Source organism: Eptatretus burgeri, chromosome 17 (assembly GCF_056783735.1).
Source record: "Eptatretus burgeri isolate ZD-2024b chromosome 17, Ebu_testis_v1, whole genome shotgun sequence".
NCBI classification, from domain to species: Eukaryota; Metazoa; Chordata; class Myxini; order Myxiniformes; family Myxinidae; genus Eptatretus; species Eptatretus burgeri.
The window spans coordinates 38,899,815-38,923,812 of record NC_140977.1 but is presented as its reverse complement, the minus strand read 5'-3'; the positions used below and the strand labels follow the sequence as shown (position 1 = coordinate 38,923,812).

The following is a 23,998-nucleotide window of genomic DNA, read 5'->3' as shown; positions in this document are numbered from 1 at the left end:
ATAGACAAGGTGTTCCATCACCAGCAAGTTGGATGTCCTCAGTAGAGGACATTAAGCCGGCTGTCCTGTTTGCTAACATTCACTTGTGGATGTTGAAGATCACATGGCACCTTGCAAACAGAGTAGTCTATTACAAGTTAACATTCCTGTCCTGATCAAGGATTACTTCGGCGGCACCCAACAATGTGCTTGTACGAGGTAAGATTTCACCGAAGAAAATGTTCAGGACATCAGCTGTGTTCACACAGATAATCTGTAGCAGCTAATCTGAATTGATTTCCAAGACTTTGGGTACCCAAACAGTGCAGCTATGACAGGTCAGCTATCTCGGGAAGGCGTGGGTGTGGCTCGAGCGTCCACTGTTGCTATGAGAATTACTGCAGATGGCGCCCTCGGATAACAAGTTAAACCATCAGACTGCAAGTTGTGCCATCCCAAACATTGAAGATGCTGTGTTCACACACATTAAATCCATGCTACTAATCCACAGTCCTAGATGGTTAATGAGTCTGAAGCTTCAACATACTTACCAACTTCCATTAACACAAACACCACAGCTTTTAAAACTCTAAATTTAGTCCAAAGTAACATTCTGTGTGAAAATGTTTAGACGCGGGGTCCCCTGATGACCTGAGAGGCGTTTGGAAAAAAACATCGTTATTAAAGTACTATTACTAGGATAACCTACTGCGATGACATTACAACCCGTCAAGTTCATCCAATGCCACAGCAACTAAATGAACACATTTTAGTGGTGACACTACACGAAGGTCCATGGATGAAGGCTATTGACTCCACGCTATAGCTTGTTATTATATATATTTATGGTTGTGTTGTTCATTTGGTGTAAATTCTGCTCTTGCTTCTCCCCATTGGCCTTCAAACCTGCGCGCGCTGGGCCAACATTGGTCGACAAGCTGCTCCAAGCTGCGTTTCTGCATCTCCATAAGAAGCCGCTGGGTCGTGTAGCAGGCGACATACATGACTCAGGTCTCCAAGCACGGAGTGGGCCTCAGGTGCATCATGGTGAAATGTCGCAAGTACTGCACGCTCACCGAGACCCAGACGCAATTCCTTCAGCAACATGCGTACCAACCACTTGTGCTGCAAGGCGGAGGTCTTGTGCAGGAGTCTCTGCAGGACAGCCCGCATGTCTGCACGGCCATGAGAATTGTGCGCTGCCATCGCATCCAGCTCCGCATTTATATCAGCTATTGAGAGGCCCCTGGTGGACACAGGTGTAAAATTATCAAAAGAAAACCATAAAATCATTGCTCATGGAAGAGCAAGGTCAGAAATGGTGAATTTTTTTACGATCGGATTTTTTTACGATCGCAATTTTGTTACGATCGGACGAACTTTAGTCAAGTTATGGTGAAAATGTCAAAATGACGAATTAGGTCTTGAGTTTAAAAATTAGCTCAAATATCAAAAAAATTAGGTCAACCTCACATACTTTCTCTTCACATTATTGATGCAAATTTGCTTTCCAAAAGTCCCAGCGGGCTCCAAAATACAGCTGGGAAATTGATACAGTTTGGAAATTTGGAGTGTTGAGTGTCGCAGCAAGAAAAGAAAAAAAAATCATAATTTTCTAAATGGTGGTTTAATACCCTGAGGGTTCTAAAACCCTGTGGTACCATTAAAAATTGAGGGCAACGATTATCAAAACAAACCCTACAACAGCAATAAACCTCCTCTGCTCTTGGGGGAGGCTTAATAATCTTGGTTTAAGTTTCTATGTGTGCCCAGCTGAAAATAACAAACAAATGAAAAATGTAAATAGATTCATAAGAAGGAAACATGGCCAACAAACCCTTTGCTGGGACAGCGATGCTCCAGGACCGCATAAATGGCTGCGGCAAAGTCCCCAGAATCTGTCCTGGATGCACCACCCGTTGGTGCCCGGTAGTTCAGTAGTCGGCGGCCATCCTTGCTGTCCGTAGGCAGTCCCAGGACCTTTACGTACAGTTTGCCAAGAGCACTCTCTTTGAGGCCATAGGCAGGTCGATCTCGATCCTGTTGTGGCAAGACGAGACGCAATGCCGGGAAGAACGTGTCTCCTTCGACAGCAGCTTGTGTGCCGGCTGCACTCTCATGCAACGCAGCATGGAAGCGGCGCCATCCAGCGATGAAATCACGCCAAGGCCGCATCTTGTCATCCCTCGTCTTTCCCTTGCGCACACGCTCGAGCACATTGCATAGGTCATCAAATGGAACTTGGGATGCTACAGAAGGCTCCGTCTTGCATGATGTGACGCGAGTCGTCGCATCTGTCATGTTGCCTGCCACTGCCCCCAGACAGGAAATTGACCAACTTGTCTGCAATAGAGAAGCAATATTGTGCGCATGCCTCCTTTCGAAACATAAATGATAATAATGAATAATATGTATGTATAAAAATGTAAGTTGTACAGTTGTGTCTGAACGGAATAAACATCGTAACCAAAGCACGTATAATGCTGGATGATACCTCATTTAGGAACTCTTGGGTTTGGACAGTGCATGCGGAGGTTTACAAATATCGAAATTCATGCAATTTTGAGTTATATGCCTTTTTGCTGCACACACTGGTGGTGTATATGCTCAGAGTCGTTGGTTCACACACCTACTGGAAGTAAAAAAAAATAATATAACCAGAAACTTCAGTCAATTCTATCATTCCGTCAACATATATTGTCAACATATAATACAACCACAATGTTATTCAGTCAATTCTGTCAACATATATAATTACCTTTCCATCGATTTACTTCACCGAGAAACCTTATCAGTCTTAACAGTTTGTGACGATGATGCTGACAAAGACATTCATAGTAAACTCCATAAATATTCTACACTTTTGTCCTTGCAAGATAAAATGTTTACCAAAACAAATTAAATCACTACATTACAAAGTTGTTTTTACAAACTTTGTTGAATTTTGAAGCAACATTGACTTCCATAGGTTCGTTGGAGGATGTGTACTTAAAATGGAGAGGGGAAAGGATAGGAAAGGCACTCATGCAATCATAAGTACAATAAAAAAACACACCCTGGGGTTTCGTACGGATGGCAGATCTTATGTATCGAAGTCAACGCCTCAAGCAGCCCAAATACAGTTGTTCGACAAGACAAGAATATGCCACCAAGTCCCATTTGGGCACTAGAAGTCCGAAGATTCTTGATCTTCGTGGGGCGTCACCAAAACGGATCAATCTGATTTCTGAACTACACTCTGGTACTGAGAGTGCTGTGAGATGTGGTGGTACCATCTCTGACTTATTTCCAATTGTTACTGGAGTTCGTTCGGGGTGTGTACTGGCAACCACACTTTTCAGTATTTGTATGGACTGGATTCTAGGAAGGATGTCGGAGAGATCAAGCTGTGGTGCATCGTTTTGGAATATCAAGATCTCTGACCTTGATTTCGCAGGTGATGCAGTCATCTTTGCAGAGACTCTGGAGATCCTTTTGAGGTCCCTCGAGGTGCTGAATGAGGAGTCGGAGCCGCTGGGATTATGGGTTTCCTGGGTCAAAACTAAGATCCAGGCTTTCAATGACATCTTGGATGCTGCCATCTTGTCTGTACCTGTTTGTGGTGAGGATGTTGAGGTCACGGAGAGATTCACTTACCTTGGCAGTAATATTAATGTATCTGCTGGCTGTGAGCCAAAGATCAATAAATAGACGTCTGGGTCAGGTCTGGGGAGTCATGGATTGACTGGATCATGGGGTGTATTGCTGTCAGTACCTGTGCACGAGGCCCAAAGTCTGAGTCTTCAGGTCCTCGGTGATTCTGGTCTTGCTCTACGGATGTGAGACTTTGACTCTGACCAGGGATCTGAGACGGAGACAATTCCTTTGGTACCATAGCCTCTTTGGAGAATCCTTGGCTATCGCTGGTCGGACTTTGTGTCCAACGAGCAGTTGCTGAAAGAGACTCAAATGAGATTTGTTACCTGCATAGTCCGTGAGCATCAGCTGCGGCTGTATGGACATGTGGCTCCTTTTCCTGACATTAATCCTGCACACTAGATTCTCTCAGAGAGGGAGCCTCGTGAGTAGAGGAGGCCAATGTGTCGACCAGGTGCCTTGTGGTTGCAGCAGGTTGATTAGCATCTCAAGGAGATGGGGATTGGACAGGCATCTGTCTGAGGGATGGCCAGATGGAGGCCCCTGGAATACCGGCAGAAAGTGGACGCAGCGTCACGCTGCTCTGGCGCATGCTCCATACCTGACCTGAAGTCCGAATGAGTGGGCCTTGAAAACAAGAAGCAGGTAGATTCTGTGCCCTGTCACTCAAAAGGGAGAGCTTGGTACAATGCTGGGGTAGCAGCACTGGGCAGGAGGGAATGGGTGGGGTGATTGTGGGAGGTGTTGGCTCCACTACCTCGTTCGAGATCCACTGTAGTTGGAGCTCCTTTTAATACCTCGATTGACACCCTGCCCCTTGACATCACCAAGCCCTGCCCGCTCTGCACTCATTAGCCGTTCACGAATCATTCAAGCCAACCCTTAAGCTTCTCCACATGGCCAAATTGTTTGAGGTTTAGATGAAAGGATGCTGAAACTTGTGCCTTGGTCTTCCCACAAGGCAGCTTTCTTTATAAAGGACATTAAGCACTCCTGCTCTTCCGCTGCTCCGATTGGTTGATTTGATCATATGCTTGAAAGAGTCAACATGTCTGGCTATTTTAAAAGAGCTGCCTCAGCATTGGTGAGTCTGACAGTTCACTCAGGCAGATTGGTAGGGACTGCAAGCAGCCATGAGCCACCTCTCTTGAATTAACTCAGCTGGAGAATTCTTCCACAGAAACCTGCCCTCTCTTATGCACAGATTCATCCCATCTCATCTCCAGTTAACTGAGCATTCTTTCCACCAATAGTAGGCTGAATCCTGTCGTGAGGCGGTTGCTCTGAAACAACCTACCTTTTCCTGGAAAGCAAACTCGACCAAAGGTAATCTTGGCTCATTTCACATAGCCCCGCAACACGTGCGTGTCCACTATTAGGAGAGCCAGAAAACAACTGTCCAACCTCAAGATTTAACTTTCAAACTCGTCTCCCTCTAAAGCTTGGTGCCACCTTAAGTCTGTCTCCAGAGGATGCTCCCCCTCCATCCCTTCGCACTCTTCAAATGGCACCATAGCAAACTCCACTTGTGAGAAGGCTGAATGCCTCAATTCTGTGTTTGCTTCCAAATCTTGTCTCCAACATTCCTTGCTCTGTATACTCACTCTACCCAGTTTCACCTTACCATCTGCTTGGAAATCAGACATCAGTGCTTTACATAACAATACAGTAACAATGATCCTGTAGCTCACCAACCTTGTTGCCAAAAAGTGGCATGACTGATGGTTCATGGTTAAAAACAAGAGCTGGATTTAGAATACACATTTTATGTCAGATCGTATTGACATGATGTTTGTTGTGCAAAACCCTGCTGTCTATGAGCTTTCGTTTTAGAGATATTGTGAACTTCTAGTATGATGGTCACTTTCTGTTATGTCACAATTAGCCCTATTTGATGAGGTGCAACTCCAAGGTGTCAAAAATTCATATTTTTTGAGATATTGCCCACTTTCTGTATTAGGGCATCACTGGTAGCCATATTGTGTTTCAGATCAACTAATTTTAATCAAATTTTCCATCGGTCGTCAATCATATATTTTAAGTTTCTAATTAATAGGTGAAGCGGTTTCAGAGAAGGTTGATTTCAAAAGTTTTCTTTTGATCAAACATGATCAAAAGGGATGGATCTGTGCATAAGAGAGGGCAGGTTTCTGTGGAAGAATGCTCTGGCTGAGTTAATTGAAGAGATGTGGCTCATGGCTGCTTGCAGTCCCTGCCAATCTGCCTGAGTGAACTGCCAGACCCACCACTGCTGAGGCAGCTCTCTTAGAATAGCCAGACATGTTGACTCTTACAAGTATATGATCAGATCAACCAATCAGAGCAGAGGGAGAGCAGGAGTACCAGACCGTGTGATCAATGGCATCATTGTCATCAAATTAAATTTCCTACATGTAGTCGATCACAAATGTAAAGTTTTGCATCAATCAGTAAAGTAGTTTCAGAGGAGGTGGTTTTTAAAGGTTTTATTATGATCCAATATGGCTCCCATACCATGTGACTGATGACATCAATTGATATGAAATCCTTCCATTTCTCCAACGGTCTCAGCTCAGATCACCAAATTGGATTCAGACCTGGTCATCCCACTTTTGATATTCTGCTCCAACTCTCTCCAACAATGGATGAAGCCCCTCAATGTCAGGCATGAGATCAGTGCCGTCTCTAGATATATCTCGAGCTTTCGGTACAGTCTGCCACCCTGGCTTGCTCTCCAAACTTTCTGCTGATGGCATCCAAGGCCAGCTCTACACATGGTTTCCTGACTTTGTCTACTCTCGTAACCAAGGCGTGACTCTCAATGGGATCCTCTCATCTCATCTACTCCCTCCTTAAGAAATGCTCCACTGAGTACGGTGAAAAAAGCAGCACCATTATTGTGATGTCGCTGGTACCCTGGGAAGTGATAGAATTTCCCCAAAGCTCAGTGGCTGTGTTTGTCTCATCAAAAAAGTCTTTTGTGTGTGTGTGTGTGTGTTTGTTTGTATGCACGTGTGTGTGTGTGTGTTTGTTTGTATGCACGTGTGTGTGTGTGTGTTTGTTTGTATGCACGTGTGTGTGTGTGTTTGTTTGTATGCACGTGTGTGTGTGTGTTTGTTTGTATGCACGTGTGTGTGTGTGTTTGTGTGTGTGTGTGTGTGTGTGTGTGTGTGTGTGTGTGTGTGTGTGTCTGTGTGTGTGTGTGTGTGTGTGTGTGTGTGTGTGTGTGTGTGTGTGTGTGTGTGTGTGTGTGTGTGTGTGTGTGTGTGTGTGTGTGTGTATGTGTGTGTGTGTGTGTGTGTGTGTGTGTGTGTGTGTGTGTGTGTGTGTGTGTGTGTGTGTGTGTGTGTGTGTGTGTGTGTGTGTGTGTGTGTGTGTGTGTGTGTGTGTGTGTGTGTGTGTGTGTGTGTGTGTGTGTGTGTGTGTGTGTGTGTGTGGATCCACTACAAGCCATAAATAATCACTCCCACCCCTTTCCCTCTCTTTCTCTCCCACCCCTCTCCCTCTGTTAAGGACTGATCGTTTCGTGCTGAAATTAAAATAGCTTCCCCAGAGTGTAGCATCTACGAATCAGATTTGGAGTGAGCCGATCGGGGGGGGGGGGTGCAAAGGCTGCTGCATGTGCGAGCATGCATGCAGGCAAGCCTTTGCCAGGTGCATAAGGTGGGTTTTCAATGCTCCCACCCGGTTGTATGTAGAACCTGGTGATTAAAAAGAAAATGTTTCTGTTTGGGCGCATTTTATCGCCCTTCCATTCCCCACCCCTCACACTGCCTTCCCTTCCCCTCACGCAGCCTTATCCCTCCCCTCATGCTTACCTCCTCCCATACCCCCTCCCCTTTCCATCCCCCATGGACATCTCCGGATGATCTCCGCATGCTGTATTGACGTACCCCATTTCATTAAATCCTGCACTACCCCCCCCCAATTCTCCACAAGTCCCCCGACCAAACGCAAGTCCAGAACCCCCTCCCCTCATGTTTACCTCCTCCCAACCCCCTCCCCACTTCCCTCCCTCCTCTCTCCCCCATCCACCTTGCTCCCACCTCCTTCTCGGAGTGTATAGTGACGTTTGGTGAGGCATCGCTCTCAGAGTCCTTACTTCCTCACCCCCCCCATCCCTCCTCATTCCCCCACCTCTCTCCCTCCTCTCCCCTCTCTCCCCTTTCCTCTCCCTCCCCTCTATTTGTGAGTTAAAAACAAAGAAAAGGCTGGAATGCACCAAGGCAGTGTATTGGGCCTGGTCCAATTCCTCATTTTCATCAATGATCTCTCTTGCTCTCTGAAAAATCCATTTTATCTCTGTGCTGATGACTCCACCTTCTGCCATGACATTCCTCATCCTTCAGATAGGCAAGCAGCAGCTTCTTCCGTCTATTCATACCTTGACAAAATCACAAGCTGGTCACAAACTTAGAATATATCTTTCAATCCCGACAAATCCCAGAGTTTGCCTGTCTATCTATCTTGTCGACCACATCTGTCCTTTCCTGCCCCCCATTCTTCCCCACACCCATTGTTTGTCCAAGTCTGCCTCTACCTTGACCTTCAACTATGCTGTTGATGCTCCCCCCTCTCTCTCTACTGTGGCTTTTGTACTATTGCGTCCTGATCCGTTCAGTGTACTCGTCCTATCTCTTCCATGAGACTTGACTGTGTATACAATTTTTTTTTTATTCACTATGTTTCCTCACAAGGAACTTCAATGGGGGAAGTAGCCATTGGGCCAATCAAAGTCTATGCTCGTGTTGCCAACCTATGGTTGTTTGTCTGTGTTCTATCCTTTTAAATGCTGAGGGTCAAGCAAGGAAGCAGGACATCCCATTTTTTATGTATTTGGTAGGACTCAGCTGGGGTTCGAACTGCTGACCTCCAGGACTAAAAGCGAACATCCCATTACACCCCCAAGCTTGGGAAAGTTTCAATGCCCAGCCTGGAAAGCACAATCCAACAGTTTTTAGTCAAATTCAAGACAAAAGACTGCCAGTTTTCAGACAGTTGCAGATTTCGAAGTTAGTTTCACCACAAAAATTACAAAAGCTCATGAGTGAGATGACCTCGTGATAAAACAGGGAGGGAGAAGAGAGACAGGCAGAGAGGCAGTCAGGTTCAGATGGTGTCCTGACACTGTAATTATATACGTAGATTACACAACTACAGAAGTATAAAAGTTTTATCAATACTTTGATGCAAAACAGTAAGATAAATTGACAGGGGATTCAATCTGTTTACAGTCGATATATTATATTCCATATAATTGACCTATAGTCCCAGGGTATGGCTTGAAACATGGTTCGACCTCTGATGGAGTTTTGTAAACAGTATAATATTATTTGTCTGGCAGGATACCTGAGGTATCTGCATGCACATCTCAGCAGTCCAGCCTGGGTTTGAATCTCAACCCACCTACAAGCTGTCACCTTGGTGTTTCCCAGAAAGGACGAGTCATCAGATGGATGTTGAACTGGAGGACAAGTCTGGCAGCATTTGTCCTTAGTGATTGTCAAAGGTGCCACGGTGTCTTTTGCCAAAGATTAGGTGAGTTATCTGCGGCACAAGAACAAATTACAAATCCCTGTCCTGACTGACTGTTTTGAAGGCAATTGCAAACCACCCAGCATAACCCTCACGAAGAGACCGCTTTAGCAGCACCAACGGTGACGACGACAGCATTTATATCAAACTAGTAAATGTAACTGCAGAAATTGGATATAGGGATGATGGATACATGTAAGATTTTCTTTTTTGTTTGCAATATCGAGGCTCATGGAGGCGTAAGAACATAGAACGGATCAGGACGTAACAGAACAAAAGGAACAGCATAAAGAGGGGGGAAAACACACCAACAGGAAAGGTTCAGGGACAGAATAGAGCACCTGTGACTTGGAGAAATAATGCGTGGAGGGAAAAATGAGGGCTAGGGGAGGACACAAGGCGAAGAAAAGCTGGATAGAGTCACAAACTCTCAAGAAGGAAAAACTGGAAATTTGGAAAGAGGGTTTGGGGAGGGTTCTTCTTTTTTTGTATGCAGCATAAGGCTGCAGGGTACCATCAATGGCTGAGGATGCAGCTGTACCACGGACACAATGGCTGTGCAGATTATGGCAGGAATTTTGAATCTTTTGAATCTGGCCATCACATGATGTGCGATGTGAGGAGAGATTGTGACATGATGTGACGTGTGACATGTGAGGTTAATCATGTGATGATGTGATGTGATGAGGTTATGCTCTTTCAGTGAGGGTTATGCTGGAGGTTTGCCAGTGACGGAACTTCTTCAAGAGGATTCTTGTGAAAGTAAATAGGAGGGCTTACCATGCGGTCCTTTCAGAGGGAGAGAGTGAGAGTGAGATTTGTCGGGATTGAAATACATATTCCAAGTGTTTGACTAGCTCATTATTCTATCAATGTCAGGAGGGAAGAGGCTGCTGCCTGCCTATCTGAAGGATGAGGGATGTCACGGCAGAGGGTGGCGTTATTAGCAAAGAGATAAAAATAATTTTCCAGAGAGTCAGAGAGATCATTGATCGGTCTACGATGGGGAAAGCGATAAGCCCATCAACTCAGCTTCATCGCAAGAGATTCCGATCCCAATAATCTTCAAGGCTTTGGTTTCCACGGCATCAAGCTGGGCAAGGTGTGAAGCAGGCGCGCCAACCCAAAGAAAAGAGCAGTACTCCATCAAGCTGTGGATGAGGGCTTGTAGGTGGATAGGAATTCAGCTGTGCAAAGGAAGGACTTTACACAACGGAGGAGGCCCAGTCAATGACTGGCTTTTGAGGCCAACTTTGAAATTTGGTTTGCCCAAGAAAGAGCATGACTGATAGTGAGACTGTTCCCTGAGAATAGCCAGAGAGATGTTGACTCTCACAAGCACATTATCAGATGTGCCAATTGGAGCAAAGGAAGAGCAAGAGATATCAGTGGGGTAGTTGGTAATCGCCAAGTCCAGAAGGGAGGGTTTCCATTGGGAGAAATCCATAACGGAAAGTTCACAGATCGAGTCAGTCCCATGGAGTCACGGAAATCCTTTGCCAAAGTGCTATGGCTGGTGAGAGAGGTACCAACACCCAGCTGTTGGCAATTACAATTTAATTTACCACATAAGCAGTGTGCCCAGTGGCTGCCAAAAAAAATGTGGGATTTCAAAATTTGAATGCAGTTAAAGCTATCAAACTAATTAGGGTGCTCAGATTGTATGGTATCAACATTATAAGCAGTAAACATCCTATATCCACCTATTTCAATTAAAAAATATACATAATAACTACTACATGAAACAATATAGTGTCTGTATGGTTACATCATCTTACTTAGCACATGTATAGCCTATGGTTGCATAAATATCATGTATGGATGATTTGTTGTAAGATGTAAGTGGATGTAAGAAACGTAATCGACTCAGCAAAGAATTGTCTCGTGGAAGGCGATTAATCAAATGCTTTGCTACAGCAGCATATGCATCCTTGACATCTGAGAAGAAACCAACTTTATCCAATGGAGTGATGTTCTTCTTTGGCAGAAGCTGTCTTGTTGATTTACCAATGGCAATGCGGTCATTGGATAACATCAGGTCCTTCTTCATAATGTCAGTATCAAGCAAATCTTGGCCTTCTTTGTCTTTTATGACTTCACATTTCAGAAATTTCTTAAGTATGTTCTTCAAGAGATCTGAGAGCTCTGAATAAAGGACATGTATGAGTGGCTCTTGAGACTGGAAAAGAGTGAGGAAACCATTAAATGCACTGGTAAGGTACTGCAAGAAGTGCAATCTGAGCAGGGTCAGGTCACACAGCTGTTTTCTAACGTCTTTGTATCTCTGACTAGAGATAAGCAGCTTCACATTTTCTTTTGGGAGGAAGACAGTGATGTACTCAACCAAACTTTTCCATTGCTCTATCACTCTTTCCAATACAGGGCCAATGCTCAACCATCGATTGCTAACATAGCGTAGAAGAACATGGTTCTCCACCTCCATCAAAGCTTGAATTTGGGAGTCGTCCTCTTTACGTGATGCCATTTGATGGAAGAACTTGAATAGCTGATCAAGAAAACTGTCTATGCCTCACGATTCTAGAACACCTATTGCTTTTCCAAATGCATTGTGTACTGTGTGTATGTTGCATGATCCTACATCAACAAGCCCATGGGAACCTGCAGCCTTGCAGTCTGCATCCATTTTTTCCTATAATGCTTTGTTTACATTAGGTCCATCCATTCCCAGCATAATCATGTTTTTTAAAATCAAGACCATCTTCTTCCAATGCGTCTGAAAGGGTGTCCCTCAGAATTTGAGCTGTTGCATGACCCAACATCTTTGACTTCAGGTAGCGTGTGTCAATCAATCCATCATTCCAAAAACGAATATGGATATCTAGTTGCTTTTTCATCTGGTCATTAGTAGTTTCATCCAACAAGATGGCATAAAATGTAGAAGTGTTCCTAATCTTTGTAACAAGATCTTCATGAAAGAAAGAACCAAGTCCATGTGAGACTACATATGAGACTTTACTACAGTTAAGTTTCACATCCCTTGCAACATCACTGTCGGCGAACATTTATTGAAATGTTTCAGCTATCTTATCACATGATCTGAAAGATAAATTGTCTTGTGCAACTTTCATGACCCATATAGCTTCTGCTTTTGTAACTTTATCCTGGTGTGAAAGAGTCCATTTTTGGGATGCTCCATAGGTTGATGCTTGTGACAAATATACCCCACCTGACCCAATTTTCAGCTTTGACTGTCCAGATGCAATTGCAGTTTTAGCCACTCTAATATGCTTTGTTCCTTCAGCATGTCTTTGCAGTTGATAAACACCACCATTGCTAATATCAATGTCTTTCTTGCATAACGCGCAATGAGCTTCCTGGTCTGATTTCTTTTGTACCCACTGGCGAAGCGCATGCCCATTCTTGTCCACACTATTCATCCAATTTTCATTAAATTTTGTTGTATGTCGTGGCATTTTGATGAATTAATAACATGTTCTCTTGCTTGTAAAACAGATTCTACAGCTACACCTGTAAGCAGGAAAGCAAATAGGTTAAGGAATAGTATATACATGTATATGCCAAGCAACAATCCAATATACATGTATCATGAAAGGGGAAAAAACACCTTATATGAAAGTTAAATTGTTGTGAATGTTAACATTACATGTACCAGCATTACCAGTATTCCAAATAAGTACCTCAAATGGTACATCTTTTAATAGCCATTTATAAATATGCAATCACAATATGGTGTTGTCTTACACTTTCAGCATTAAAAAACCATCACAGACACAGTGAACATGATGATGAAGAGAAATGTGTTATTTTATAATAACCATGATATCCATCAATTATTTATATTTATTACCACAGCAGAAAGATTGAAAGTGCATTAAATGACACCTAAAAAAATGCTCCAGAGGCCAGGGGTGCAAAACCCTATCAGATTTTTGGGCTTAACAATGCTAAAAAATCTGCTGTAGCCATTACAATTTTTAAAGGTCTGACAAAAATGTGGGAAATGTGGGACCACTGGGCACCCTGCATATGAGGAAGAGAAAGTTTGGATAAGTGGTTAAAAGCTGGTCCATGTTGCCTGACAGAGAGATGTAAATTGAGTAATCACTGATGGGACAGTATAACACACACACACAGACAAGTGAGCCTGGTGAGCTCACACCTCCGCTTAAGCCTGGTGAGCTCATACCTTAGCTTTAGCTCAAGCGTGCTGAGCTCACACCTCAGCTTTAGCTTAGGCCTGGTGAGCTCACACCTTAGCTTTAGCTTAAGCCTGGTGAGCTCACACCTTAGGTTTAGCTTAGGCCTGGTGAGCTCACACCTTAGCTTTAGCTTAGGCCTGGTGAAATAGCTGTGCGTGAGCCAATCGATATTTGTACAATTCATAGTGGCCGAAGTGGTATGGTTCGTATCAGTGTGCTAATTGACGTTGAAGTTCAAGGTTGTTTCCACATTCATTCATAAAATACAAAAAAGTAATAAAAGAGTTATGAAGACAATATGGTCTTCATAACAGCACCAGCAATATGAAGAAAAAGACAATATGAAGTGTTGTGGAGGAGATCTGAGAGCTCTGAATAAAGGACATGTATGAGTGGCTCTTGAGACTGGAAAAGAGTGAGGAACCCATTAAATGCACTGGTAAGGTACTGCAAGAAGTGCAATCTGAGCAGGGTCAGGTCACACAGCTGTTTTCTAATGTCTTTGTATCTCTGACTAGAGATAAGCAGCTTCACATTTTCTTTTGGGAGGAAGACAGTGAAGTACTCAACCAAACTTTTCCATTGCTCTATCACTCTTTCCAATACAGGGCCAATGCTCAACCATCGATTGCTAACAGCGTAGCAGAACATGGTTCTCCACCTCCATCAAGGCTTGAATTTGGGAGTAGTCCTCTTTACGTGATGCCATTTGATGGAAGAACTTGAATAGCTGATCAAGAAAACTGTCTATGCCTTTGGATGTTAAACTGGTTGTCCCATCTGTGGACGTTGAAGATCTCATAGTGTCCTTAAAAGTAGATCAGTTATCGCCGGACCGGAACGGAACCCTCGATCCTTTTTACTCTCTCTCTTCGTCCACTTCTGCCTCCCTCTTTCATGATTGTTTTGCCTGGTTTTGCCTGGAGTCTTTGTTAAAAGCCAGGCATATATTACATAGATCCCCATTTCATACATGTAAGTGAAATACATACGTGTATGACATACACTTGGACTTATTGGAACAACACTGATTTAGAGTGAAAGAAGAAGAAGAAGAATAAATACAGGAAAAAGAAGAGGGAGAAAGATGGGGAACAGGAAAGAGAGACAGAGAGCGAGAGCTAGAGATAGAGATATTGATTGAGACAGAGATAGAGCTGCAGTAAATACTTGTACAAATTTCACCATTATCTTGAAATTATCTTACTTGGAACACTGGTGAACAGAATATGATTATCGATGTGTCAACTCCATATTTCTTCAATAGTACCGATTTCAATTTACGTTCAAATCTTCCCTGCCCCATCCCTCTCCCTTCCACAGATGTCCTAATGTGTCTGTTCCCCACTGTTTTGTCCTTCCCACTCCCACCCTCTTGTCTCATGCCCCCTTGCTGTGCATTGTGTGTTAGCTCTCACATGAGCCTCGACAAGGTATACAAAAAATAAAGCAAAAAATAAAAAAATAAAAATAAAATGAATAAAGGCCAGGAGTTGATTTCAGGTTCAAGTCGAATGAATTCCAAAATTTGGATTCCGCAAAAACTAACGTTTACTTTACAGAATTTGTTGTAACTTGCAGGAGGTGGAGCATCCTGGTTTGTATTGTATCGTAATCATAGACTTAATCATTTTTGGTGAAAAATTGCACAAAGTTATTTGATAACTCTTGTCTATCTAGCTGGAACATAAGGATTCCCAACCGATACATGTACAATTCGTTCATCTTTAAAATTTTGTTTTCAAGATATAAATTGTTTGATATCGAGAGCCTTTGTTGCAAATAAATCTCACAACTCAGTTTTAAATCATTAAAATCTTAACGATCTGCAACTTTAAGGAATTTCTCCAAGCAAGTAAACAATAATTCAGTTTAGACAAGATCAGAGTAGAATATAATGAGAGACATATTTCTTTGGGGATTCTTTTTTTTTTAACTTATTGATGATGCCATGCCTGGTGTTGGCTTAATGGTTAGGGTGGTGGGCTTAGGATCCTATGATCCTGAGTTCAAACCCGACTTGGCTGTTGAATTAATACCAGGTGGGGTTGACTCTGCCTGTCATCCTTCCGAGGTTGGAAAAATGAGTGCCAGCTTGCTGGTATACTGTCTTGGAGTGGCGACCCATCCAGGATTGTGTCCAATAGTCAAGGAGTCTGCTTAGGCAGCACCAACGCTCTGCACAGAGTATGGTCCCAATTGATGGATGATGCCACCAGCACTTCTAGAAATAGTTTTTCAGAAGTTATTCACATGCATTGTCCATGACAAATTTTCATCAATTACAACACCAAGAAATGTGGTGGTCTTGCTACTTTAAATAAACATTTTTTTGTGAATAAGAATGGGTTGGAGATTGTGTTCCTTGTGTTACTGGAGACCCGGAGATTGTGTGTTACTGGAGATTGTGTTACCCGGAAGCATGGAGATTGTGTTACTAAAAACCATGCAGTTGGTTTTATTTAAATTCTATGAGAGTTTATCAGCCGTTATACAATCAAAACACCTTTTAGTTGAGTCATGACTGTTTCAACTAGAATGTATGGATCTGGGTGAGCAAAAGAGATTTGAATCGTCAGCAAACAATATGAAGGAGAATACATTGGAGGACTCATGGAAATCATTAATACAAGCTACTAGACGACCCGTGAACCCTTTGGTTTCCCGTTGTGACAGCGGTTGATGAAAAAATCATTTCAAGAAAAAAAAAAAAGACAGCTCTAGCGAACTATACCGCTGAGGTTGTTTGCATTGATCAAATACTCCCGAAGAATACTTGACTGAATCGGGAATTGATTTTTAAATTTTTTTCATTGCCCGATTTCAACGAAACTTGATATTGCGCATCAATGTGAAAAAAAAAACGGAGAAAAGAAAGTTGAAGAAATTATTGTGCTTAATCTTCTAAACACAATTTTATTTATTAATGAACAAGGAAGTGTTAGATCAAAATGGCGATGTATATTTTTGTATATGCTAAAAAATAAATCGTTCTTTGTCTATACTAAATGTTTGAGATTTTAAAATAAATCATTTCAAGAAAAAAAAAAAGATAGCTCCAGCGAACTATACCACAGAGGTTGTTTGCAATGATCAAATTCTCCCGGAAGAGTAGTTGACTGAATGGGGAATTCACTTTTTTAAAGAATTTTTTCTTTGCCCGATTTTAACGAAACTTGATACTGCACACCGCAAGAGAATGGTGAGTAAGGTGGGCCGAAATTTTTTTGCGCTATCGTGTACCGTTTTGGCTGTATTTCAGGAATATATATATATATATATATATATATATATATATATATATATATATATATATATATATATATATATATATATATATACATATGTTGAGATCCAGGTGAGGTCCACAGTGATTAAGGTCAAGCTTTGTTAATCACCGATCTTGGTAGACCAAGAGAAGGGTTTATTTCACATCAGACATATGCATATGGAGACAACAGGCTTTGAACACAATAGTCCACCCAGCCTAATCCTCTGGTGAGCGGTCTTTCGGTACTGCCTTATATTCAATTTACTGCGACCTTTGAATGACTGTGTGTCAAAGAGGATTTATTACCATTCATTAATCTATTGCATTCTCCTGTCAGTACTGCTGATAAGAGAGCACAGAGAGTGCAGAAACAACACCCTTGATTCCCTTAAAGAATTTTAAAAGGTAGCCTCCTACATGTTGTTTAGGCCTTAACAGTTCTGGGCAGTAGTCCAACAGATTCCAGGTAGCTCAGCTGCCCGATTAGCAAGGTCATTCAAACGGTCGACAAGGCCAGCTGTGTTGTAACAATGTCAAAACAAGTTCCTTGACAGTGCACAGATAAACTAATGGGAAGATTTATCCTTTCCCTCTTTCCAATTGAAACTAAAGAGTTTTAACCAAACACTAGTAGACATGTTTGGTTGCTGTTAGAGTACATACAATCCCCGACATATATATATATATATATATATATATATATATATATATATATATATATATATATATATATATATATATATATATATATATATATATATATATATGCGCCGGTAGGCGACATGGGTGGTCACTATATAATTGCAAACTAGTCATACAGTTTTTGATGGATCGGGCTGAAATTTTTGACAAAGAGGTCGATTATAGTGTGCATAAAAGCACGGAAGCAGATTTTTGATTTCGAAAAAAAAAAAATATATATATATATAAAAGTATTTTTCAAAAATTTCAAAGTCCTGTTGCTGGGCAACGGTGCTGTCCATAGCAATGGTGTTCAAAAGCATACAAAGAGATCGTGGTATGAACCTACCAGTCAAGTTTCATCAAAATTGGTTGACTCCTCTGGCCTCCAGAGCTGTCCATTACATACATACAGACAGACGGAAAACCTGAGAATAACGGTAGTCTAGCAACCATCCAACAAGCCGGTAGGCAACATGGGTGGTCGCTATATAATTGCACACTAGTCATACAGGTTTTGATGGATCGGGCTGAAAATTTTTGACAAAGAGGTTGATTATAGTGCGCATAAAAGCGCGGAAGCCGATTTTTGATTTTCGAAAAAAGTTTTTTCGGATTTTTTCAAAAATTTCAGAGTCCAGTTGCTAGGCAACGGTGGCGTCCATAGCAACGGTGCTCAAAAGCATACAACTAGATCCTGGTATGAACCTACCAGTCAAGTTTCATCAAAATCGGTTGACTCCTCTGGCCTCCAGAGCCATTACATACAGACGGAAAACCTGAGAATAAGGGTAGTCTGGCGACGCGACCACCCAATATATATATATATATATATATATATATATATATATATATATATATATATATATATATATATATATATATATATATATATATATATATAAATATGAGAGTTTTAGTAATATATAGATGAACATCAGAGGCCCTGATATTGAGCCCTGTGAGACACTACATGTGACCAGTTTATGGCTCGATTCACAATTATTTAACACAGCAAACTGTTTTCTATCTGTAAGGCAGTTCTCAAACGACTCCAAGGGTGAGGTATGGGAGCATGTGCCAGAGCAGCCCGTCACTGCGTCCACTCCAAGGCCTTGCCTCCAAATCCAGAGTACGAGATAATTTATGCAGAATAACGTTATGATCGACGGTATCAAAAGCCATGGAGAAGTGAAGGAAAAATACCGATAGTTACATCAATGGTTGACAAAAATAAAATGTGGAAGAAGGTAAAGGAGCTTGCATAAAAACCGTCCTTACATTCCACGTCTCACGCAGAGTCCAAGTCAGGTTGGGGACCTTAAAACCTTAATGCAACACTTGGCACACAGAGAGGTACAAACACTTCGCCTGTGGTAATAAGATGTATCAGCATATTCGTTGCCATTTCCTTTCTTAATACGGTACACGTTATCACACATCATCACAACGACCTTTACATTTCGGCTTTGGAACCTCCGACACGACAGGCCCATTGAAAGACAAGGACACACTGTCCCTTCTCAACGCATACGCCGCCATATTGCTAAGCCCAGTGCATGATTCACCACGCCCACACGTTGCGTTAGGTTTATATGAAAAAGTGTGTCCCATGGACTTTGACTTTCAACTCAAAATTAACATTCAATTTTCAACATTTCCCTGGAATTTATCACACGAGTCGAAATGTATCTGCTGCGAGTGGGCTTCCCAACTTGGCGCTTGATGGCGACAAACTCGCACCGCTCATAATCTCTTCAGTCTTGTATACGGTTCAATGAAGGGGACTCGTGATGTACTACTTTATATTACCTCACCGACGACTTCCAAAGAACAAACGATGAAACCGGCAGCTCATGACATCAACTGTAGATTCGCGAATTCTGACCGCCAGATTCGTTACGAAAAACGAGGAAATGCATTCGCAGTGATACTTCGATCATTTATTCATTTGATCAGTAGCATTTTTGAAGCCTATGTCACTCGTATAGGAATGGAACGTTTTAATAGCTGTGACGTTTATTTTACACCAAAATTTGAAAAAAACGAGGGGGCAACCAAGCTCAGAAATAAGTTGATAATACACCCCAAATAGTTGCGTCGCGCTCGAAAGCAATGCTTGGTTGGAATGATGTCGCGGCCTTTTCTCACCGTTTAACACATATTTTAAAGTTCGTTTCACCACAAAAAAAATTACAAAAGCCAATGTGGCAAAACAATCATGAAAGAGGGAGGCAGAAGTGGACGAACGGAGAGTAAAAAGGATCGAGGGTTCCGTTCCGGTCCGGCAATAACTGATCTACTTTTAAGAACACTGTGAGATCTTCAACGTCCTAAATGGGACAACCAGTTTAACGTCCATCCGAGTGACGGCACACACACACACACACACACACACACACACACACACACACACACACACACACACACACACACACACACACACACACACACACACACACACACACACACACACACACACACACACACACACACTGATGAATCACCCTGCCTGGTAAAACACCAGGGAGGATGACAGGTTTTTAGCTGGGACGGGATTCGAATCCAGTGCTAGATAGCTCAGAAACAAGTGTGCATACTTCTAAGCTGGCTATCCTGCCAGCACCATGAATTTTTTTGAAAATGTCGAACCTTTTACCCTCCCTCCCTGATGTCCCCCTTATTACCCCTTCCCCCTCACACAGTGTCAATAAGAACATGTTTATTGTCTCAAGTCCATCGAGGAGAGAGTGTGTGGATATGGATGTGAGTATAACATGTCGATGAAGGATAATAAAGAGACGTAAAACCTTGAAAAGGAATTTATACAAGGACGTTGGTGGACGATGGACGAATGAACACTGCATCGAGGATTGGAGTCTCAAGTCACAGCACCACGAGTTCAGTGCTTGGAAGGGAACGCCGATCAAGCCGACTCAGAAATCTATACAGTACAGCACTAAGAACACCCTAACCCCCCTGATGGGGTATTAGCAAGTCCACCCCCCCTCTCCTGACCCGTGCGAGGGTGGAGGGGAGGGGGAGTTGTGTACTCATGACCGGTGCGCGGAGTTGTCTGTGCCTGGTATCCTCAGGACTGGACGTTCGAAAGGGACCCAAGTGCTTCTCTTCGTGGCTAGCCTCAAACCCAGAGCACGTAACAATACATACACACACATATATACATATGTACGTACATAATATATACATACATACAGACTGGACATACATACAGGGTGAGCCATAAGTTCTAGGACACGGTTTTAGCTGCTGAGACAAGATTTGTTTATACCTTGTATTTGTACTGTTTTCTTTTCTTTCTTTTTTTTTCCAGATAATTCTTTACTATAATTCACGGGCTGGTGTTTGTGTGTTTGTGTGTGTGTGTGTGTGTGTGTGTGTGTGTGTGTGTGTGTGTGTGTGTGTGTGTGTGTGTGTGTGTGTGCGTGTGTGTGCGTTTGTTTGTTGGGCTACTCCTCCTGGGCTACAGTTCTGGGCCAATTACATCCAGACTTGCTACATAGGATCAACATGATCCCATTCAATGTATGGAGGTGTTTTTATCTTTACCGGTGGTCTTGGGGTGGGGGCATGTGGGGGACGCAAATTCTCCATGTAAATGTGTACCGTGTAGTGCCCCCTCCAGGTGAGGGAGGGTATGACAAGTCTCCACCATTTACAGCACAGTATTCCGAGGGTTGGGTAAATAGTGAAGTTTTTTTTTTTTCGGTTAAGTGTCTTCGCATAGCATTTTCTATGGCCATTTTCGATGCTGAATCTGAAAACGTTGGATTTTTTTATTTTTACCTCCGATGACTTTTGACCTCTGGAACTTTAATTTATTCAAAATGGCGACAAAAAATGATATTTTTATGAATTTCTGACCAACTGTTTGTTTGTGAACAAGATATCTCAAAAAGTTATGGACGGATTCGGATGGAACTTGGTTGGACGAGTTGGTTACGTGGCAAAAACAAGCCGATTAAATTTAGGTTCAGGTCTGAATCCAGATCCGGCCGATCAGTGGGATACAAAATGTAAACTAGAAGGGCACTCGGGAGAGTGCATACCTCCACCATGGAATGTGTCATCCATGAGAACATATGGACCTATACATTTTTGAGATATCACGCAATATATTGTTACGGTTCTGGGAACCGTATGCGTACAAACATACAGTTGTCCCGAAGTTAGTTTTGCCGTTAAGTATATGTGTAGATAGATCCCTACCTTGTGTGTCGTGGTAAGATACTGGGGTGTGTTGCGATGTTTTTTAGTTAGATTAATAAATCATTATATCCCATCCACGACGACCCACGGTACCCTCTGCCTGCTCGCACCTTCATCTCGCTTGCTACTCTCCCATGGGCTGAACAAGCACGTGTTCGCCTACTCACCTAACCGGCGACTCGCTTTCGGAGGCAGAATGTTTGTGTAGTACCTTTTTTTGGCGAGTCCGGACACGCGGGGTGGGCGGGCTTCCCGGTATGGCCGAAACTCCGACCAGAAAGGGTGGCCCCATGGAAGCCCCGTCCAATCAGAGCAAACAGTGACGTCGGCTTCACCAAGGCCACTCCCCGCTGAGGGAGATCTATAAATTACGACACCATTCGTTCAGGGTAGTCTGGTGAGCTGAAAAGTGAGTCGTCTTGAGCGGAGCGTTGGAGTGAAACAGTTTGTCGGTTGGTGGCGAAAGAAAGGAGGAAGGTCGTGGAGTGGTTGCACTCTTTGGGGGTCGTTCGTTTCGAGTGTGAGAGAGCTGGAAAGACCTCAACCCGACCTTGACCGGGTCTCTCGTAGGGTCCTATCTGCAGCCCTGATTCCCGCCTCGGACTCCGCTCTACTCGACCCAGGCTCCTTCGCAGACACGGTCTCCAAGCGGGCGGCCGTGGACCGAGCCGCACGGCCATTTACAGGTGCCGAACCACGTAGCATCCCTTCCCTCCAACATTCAGGTACCCGAAAGAACTGCGATCTCAGGTCATCTCCCTCTCTGGCTGCAAAAGGTCCTTGGCCATACATCTGGGTTTATTTTCATCTGAGTGTGTGGTGCCATCTTTAAGTAGAATTGCATGTCTTTTTATTTGATCATTGTAAATCTTGCCTGTTTTATTCCCACGTAAGTCTGCTCTGTGTCCTTCTTTTGTAAGTTGAGTGTAAATAAATTATTGTAGAAAAGTTCCCAGTTCGTTTCTGTCCTTTCCTCCATTGGTCCAGCATGGTTCGGATCTGAGTTCGAGCCGGGTCTTATTCTCGATAATCTGTTCATTCTAGCCGGTGCGTCCTTGGTGGTTCCGCTCGGCTGCATCCGATCCGGAAAGGTGGTTTGTAGAGTTCATAGTTGGTAGAGTGATCCGGTTCGGGCAAGGCGTACCGAGGGCGTGGTTCCCCGATAGTCGAAACCGCGTGGTTAATTAGGTAAATTGGTTCTAGACAAAAAGACCCTACGCCACGCAGTTGAGTTATTGGCATCCACGGTCAGTTAAGCTCCCCACCGCCTCACAGAATTATCCGTGAGCGACGGCCTACAATTCTCGGAGTCTGGTGGGAGACAACGTAACTTCCCCCACCTCGCGGTCGTTCTCGCCACCAAAACCCGGCCCGCAACAATATCATTTTTGGCCCTATCTCTCAATGGTGAAGAATCACTTTAAAGTTAAATAATTCTCGTATCCAGATCCAGATTCGGATCTTCACCAAAATCGAATCATTTCGTCCATGTCACACACCCAACCTGTCTTACAAATTTCATCCGGATCCGTCAACAACTTTTTGAGATATCCTCCACACAAACAAACAAACAGTCAGAGAGGAGTGAAAACAAAACCTCCGCCTTCGATGCCCGAGGTACGCGATCTACCGAGTGCCCTTCTGGTTTTCTCCATTATTTGTCGAAAATTGAAATGTGGAAAATAAAAATACATGATGATGATGAACTGTCACCTTGTCGTTTGCCAGAAAAGACGAGGCATCAATGTGTGTGTGCATCATCCATCAGATGGACGTTAAACTGGAGGACCAGTCAGGTGCAGCATCTGGCCTCGGTGGTTGTCAAAGATGCCACGGTGTATTTTGATGAAGATTCGGCGAATTATCTCCGGCACCCTGAACATTTTTTACAAATCCCAGTCCTTACTGACTGCTGTGAAGGCAATGGCAAACCATCCAGCATAAACCTCACTAAGAGACTGCTTTAGCAGCACCGACGACTGACATGATGGTAGGATGATGATGATGATGATGATGATGATGATGATGATGATGATGATGATGATAATGACGACGATGGAATTTATATCAAGCTTGTAAATGTTCCTGCACACATTGTAGGATCGAGGTTGCGATGAGGGATACAGATGAGATTGATTCTTTAAATCCTAAATTTTCCCATATAATAATTATAATCACAAACCATTCATTCATTTGTGAGCCAATCATCTTCAAATTTGGCGAGGACGTACCTTGGTCCATTGCACCCTTCAGCTGTTTATTTATTTATTTCCCCGATTTAGGCATTGTTTTGATTTTAAAGACTCAAAGTTGAAACACTAAAAAAATCACACATTTTGCCTTGCCATCTAGATCCTCGTATTCGAGTCGATAGGGATGAAAATTGGAACAAATTAGGTGCTTTTGAACCCCTCCTATAGGGACGTGGAGAAACATTTTGGGTTTGAGTTGCTTGGTCTGGTGTATTTCTTTCAATTTCACAAATTGTCAAAGGTCAGAATATGTC

General features: G+C 43.0%; 1 protein-coding gene across 17 annotated transcripts in view; it reads right to left on the bottom strand.

Annotated features, from left to right (window-relative positions):
* LIG4 (DNA ligase 4) overlaps positions 1 to 19,163 on the bottom strand; it is a 44,407-nt gene extending 25,244 nt beyond the window's left edge. For 2 of the 17 annotated variants that reach the window (XR_015053005.1, XM_085862890.1), the window contains exons 1-3: positions 18,717 to 18,741; positions 1,817 to 2,322; positions 886 to 1,225 (exon numbers count right to left, since the gene is read on the bottom strand). Coding sequence is in view for 16 of the 17 variants with exons in the window: in XM_085862890.1 (XP_085719016.1) it covers positions 886 to 1,225; positions 1,817 to 2,280 (804 nt within the window). In the remaining variant the exon portion in view is untranslated. Of the gene's footprint in view, positions 1 to 885; positions 1,226 to 1,816; positions 2,323 to 2,473; positions 2,612 to 8,943; positions 8,965 to 9,000; positions 9,142 to 18,716; positions 18,841 to 19,074 lie in introns of those variants that run through there. The other 15 variants (XM_085862898.1, XM_085862899.1, XM_085862895.1 and 12 more) reach the window with 15 other exon arrangements.
* Positions 19,164 to 23,998: the final 4,835 nt, after the last annotated feature.